Genomic DNA, 5,176 nt, shown 5'->3' on the forward strand with positions numbered 1-5,176 from the left:
GTTTAAATGTTAGGTTTGTGTTCCGTCAATAGCAAGCGATGATTTCAAGTACGCTGCATCGTCGTAAACCACAGCCTCTTTTACGGCACCGTCTGCTTCAGCAGACATATATGCTCTGGCTTGCGAGAATTGTACGCTGCAACAATTAAAACACGACAGATTCATTTATCTTGAATGTACAACAATAATTACCACCACCCCAAACCCCAACCCCCATCTCCATGAAAAAAAAAGTCAACTTGGGGCTTTTTGCACTTGGTATTCCTATTACGGTTTACATCTATCAAAGGAACCTGGGAACACGCCGATGAGTTATCTGTGTAACCTAACATATCGAACTCACCGAACAAATACAAAAACAAAAACAAAGAATTTCATTTAGCCATATATAGACTGGTCTTTGAATGAAATATGATGTTTGCCAATGCTTGGTTTAGATAAATTTGTAAAAAAAATATTGAAATTTTGTAGCCGATATATAGTATGTGAAGGAATTCATAGCTCGAACTGATAATTGACATACAACTGTTAACTTTAAATTTAAGGATGAAATATTTCATAGTGTGCACAAACAATCAAACCTACTAACAGAAATAATCAAATTAACGATTTAAACATCCACATACCGGTACTTCGATATGTACATGTACATTTTATTTCATGACATTTGACCTCAGGGTCACATATCTGACGTCACATCTTCATTTCTAGACGTGAAATGTCACCCTGTCAAATTATCATGCAGAAGTACGCATAATCAGACCGCTGACCACATTTGATCGGAATTGAGAGGACTTCAATGATTTGTATTGCCAATTACGCAAATTGATATCCTGGAGATGCTTTATAGCATCTGCATACTTCTGTACAAAAGGTCAGTTTTGGAAATGTCATGCAAGTGTATGTTTACCAGTCCATCCAGCTGTGACCAATTAATGAAGGCTGCCAGACATAGTCAGTCATTATACCCTTAATGTTATTAAAAACTACACACGCACAGGCTGTTAATTTTAATTTTCAAGATGTTTCAAATTTTATACATCACTTATGTAACATACCAAGTTTAATTTCGTGTAGGCTCTATGTTTAATTTTCGCTTAGATGTAATGTCTGATATATGATTAGATACCACTGCCTCATAACCTACTACACACAGCATTGACCCCAATCTGATTAAAATCTGATGTGGTATTAAAAAGCAGCTAGATACCTTTATTTACCTCTATATGTACATCAATTTGTGTCGTTTTTTGTTCCGAGTGGGAAGGCGACGATCACTAGGAACAAAACAAACGACACAAAACGATGGAAATAAAGGTAAATTTTTACAAACCTACAAGTATGTTATTTCCACCAAGTTTTGGTCTAACAGAAATCTACTGTTCAGTATCATTAAAATCCGGATTGCACAAACAACAGTTTTATTATATTGCATTATCAGAGCTGTTATTTCTTCCGCGACACTACCGGCGGTGCGTCTTGGACGGTGCCGTAAAAGAGACTGTGGTTTACGACGATGATGGGCTGCAGCGGCGGTAAAGCAAGCAATGCAATAAAAGGCAATAAAAAAGTACATATCCCGTAGTTTATTAGTCCAGAGTTTATGAACTAGGGCCTAGTCCATCAAAACATGCCAAACATTATTCAGATGTATTAAACATAACTTTTTTGTGGTGACGTCAGAATTGAATGATAATTTGTATGTCTAACTTATCTGATTAACATATTTAAAAATGACCATGTGGATGAGATTTGTGTTGTTTGTGGAATTTTAATTGGTTGGGTATTTGTGTTTACCAAGCTTGTTAACAAACTATTTCCTATGTACAATAACAAGTTTTGAAATAGTTTTTTGCAATCATTAAGTTACAAACATTGTGTCACGTCGATTTTTTTTTCACAGTAGAAGAATATGGTAAAGTTATTTTATTAATTACAAATCTAAAAGGTCACTTCAATGTCACTGCAATAAGACTGATGACGTGTTCAGTATTTGACCAAATAAGGTATGGAGAGATTTAGGGTAAAGCGCTGTACCACATAAACCTATGATAAACTGCGCATGTCCTTGTCGCAAATGGCAAAGTCTTTATCTAGAGAGTCACAGCAACCAAATTATCATTTTGATAGATTATGTTGATGATTGAACAAATTCTTGCTTGGAAACAACTACAGACATTCACTAAAAGCTCGTTACCATAGCAATTCTACAATAGCAGTAAATGAGCACACATATGGCAGGAATCTTCGACTAGTTTCGTATCCCAACATATTTTTTTTTAAATCTAGGCACTAGGTTTAGCGATTCTCGCAAGCCAAAGTACACATTTCTGCTGAAGCACCGAGATAGGTATCTTGGATGGTGCCGTAAAAGAGGCTGTGGTTTACGACGATGGGTTTAGCGTACTACGATACCTCCAGATGCGATGGATAATATAGGAGAGACAAAGGCAATGCGAATTTTTTTCAAAGACTGTAAGATATGCCATTTGTGTGGCCGGTTTATTTAGTAAGAAATTACGAACGGATCAAAGGGCCTATGCTACAGAAATGGCGGGAACGTTCGACTTCAAATTATGTCTTCAGCATTACTCTTACTTTGGGGATAATCTTCTCTTTTTAGATAAATTATATAATGAAAAATATTAACTTTAGAAATATTAACACATATGATAATTATCATTCTAAAACGTCAAGGTTAAATAACATTATTTTTAGACGAAAATCCGACGTTTATATCATCATCATATCATCATATCATATTATGTACAGCTTTGAAGGCTAAAAGCCTATGAGCCGATCAAAGGTAAAAAAAAAATCAAATGTTCAACAGTCCATAGTCCAAAGTTCCACGAATAGTAACATGTATATAAATCAAACACTATCCAAGTTTATGTTAATGATGTATTTGTATTCAGCCCAGTGACTGTCTAGAGTGTTTTTGAAAGAGTTGAAAGAGTTATATATGCTATCATCGATTGGAAGGTTTCCGCTATAAACGTTAAACAGACCCTATGGAATATCATGATGTTGTGCTACAAAGATTTCAAGCATTAACAACCTTATACGTTTGACGACTACATGCCAATAGAACATACAACGTCCTGGGGGTTAAGTTCCTATCCAAACTAGAGCTACAGATCTGTAGCTTGCATTAACAACATATTCACATTCTCATTGATGATAGGGTGACGCTATATTTTCACGGACACACAAGAGGCGTTCACTTTGAATGTGAATACTGAAATGTGAATATGTCGATAACTTTACACTCGTGATGTCAAATACTAGTATACAATGCACGGAAGCTGACGTGAAATGATAGCCTTGGCGGTTCAAAGTACTTATCGTACAGTCATATTCAAAAGAATGTAAACAGATTCCATCATGTATTTGCTAGGTTAGTAATGCCCGATTTTTATTTCATTATGAGTAATAACCAATTAATAATGACTAAATATGAAATATTACTAATATCCATCAGTATGAAATTGTGGGGTATTTTTTTAAATGGAAATAAAATGACAAAAAAGATAACAAATTATTACAGCTAGCGTTACTTAAGACTTCATCAATTGAAGGCTTTCTTACAAAAAATAAAATATGCTACCGAAGTCTACAGGCTAAGGATCGTTTGCGAAGGAGACCAAACCAGGGACACAGCACAGGTATTATCTCATTAGTGTGTTCATGTATTGCAGGTGAAGGTTAAACTATGAATACAGTGACCTTTGTACCTAGAGGTCACTCAGTCAGGTCAAGTACAGTGAGTGATAACTCACACAACGAAGAGATATAGAAGAATTCGAATACACTCTATCTTCGACTGTGCTAATGCCGACATAGACAGCACCTCGTTCGAGCCCCTGAGCTATCCAGGACATATAATACCATTTTTACAGCTGATTGGCAAGCTTTTGTTTGAATGTTATATACTAGGTGCAACAATGCTGTATGTAATACTCTTAGACTCACGGTTGTGTTTGCGGATATCGGATTGTATTTTTTAAATCTAAATGCAAGTTGTACTTACCACGGTAAGCTTGTCCGTCAAAACGATGTGTCCAATTAGCAACCCTAAACCAAGACCGATGGTGAATATTATCACGGCAAGAATGGCTAATGTACACCGAGTTTTCAAGCTTCTTTTTACCGTGATCGTCTCAGCTGCCATCGCTCCGCTGAGGACACCATATGTATCTCTTATACGACAATATAGGGCTTAGTCACAGTAATGATCGGGGGGGTCACGCTTGCATTTGAAGCTGTATAATGAGTATACTAAACAAGAAATGACAAGGACATGCTCTTCGCGAGGCTTTTAAGAGGATTGGTAGGATCACATTTATATCATACGTAACCGTCGAAAGATTTCGCTCCCGTTTACGGGTAAAAAGTCACGTGTAGTAACCCATGCCCCCATCATTACCCGGTGAACAGTCGGAAACAGTACTGTACGTCTCACGACAAGGAGAATGTTTACAGCCTGTGATATATAAAGATTAGGAGAAAAAAACCGTCCGATTTTACTGTGATGGAAATTGAAGTACATACATTAGAAATACCTTCAGCGTCTATAAGATAGCATGTGAAAATTAAAATCAAATTTTTTACTTTATTTAGAGCATTCACGCAAGCAAGAGCACACATTTCTGCTGACGCAACGACTCTTGGACGGTGCCGTAAAGGAGACTGTAGTTTACGACGATGACTTTAGAGTTACGACTCGTGTTTCCTTCTGGGGGTGGGTATTTTACAATTCGTCAGTGCCGATCATGTAGTACTAGCATAGTCTTACTAGACCCCACTCGCATATGTAATTTAAGGACGCTCCCTCCGGAACATCTGCGCTATGCTTATTTTAAAGCTCAATACACAATATGACAATTGAATCCGTGCACCACCCATTTTTTTTTTCTATACTGATGTCTGTATTAAGCCCATTCGCAATGAAAGGTCAAACAAAACCATACAATACAATACCCAAGCTTTGTATACGAAATTTGAATTAAGATATGTGCCAATGTGATTTATTTGAAACGTAAAACAAGTTAGACTTTACTTGAATTCATCCTTTGACCACTATAGAGCATCGTCTAAGATTCATCGCACCAAAGACAAAGACGAAATTTCTTCGAATTCCTTGTCTGTGGCTGTATAGTCGGCCTGAATGACG

General features: G+C 36.7%; 1 protein-coding gene across 1 annotated transcript in view; it reads right to left on the bottom strand.

The window, feature by feature from the left end:
• The window catches only part of LOC144444581 (N-acetylated-alpha-linked acidic dipeptidase 2-like), a 19,987-nt gene extending 15,781 nt beyond the window's left edge, over positions 1-4,206 (bottom strand). Inside the window, exon 1 of the mRNA XM_078134059.1 lies at positions 4,034-4,206. Within this exon, the coding sequence (XP_077990185.1) occupies positions 4,034-4,174 (141 nt within the window). The 5' untranslated portion in view covers positions 4,175-4,206. The remainder of the gene's footprint in view (positions 1-4,033) is intronic.
• Positions 4,207-5,176: the final 970 nt, after the last annotated feature.

Source organism: Glandiceps talaboti, chromosome 13 (genome assembly GCF_964340395.1).
Source record: "Glandiceps talaboti chromosome 13, keGlaTala1.1, whole genome shotgun sequence".
Lineage (NCBI taxonomy): Eukaryota > Metazoa > Hemichordata > Enteropneusta > Spengelidae > Glandiceps > Glandiceps talaboti.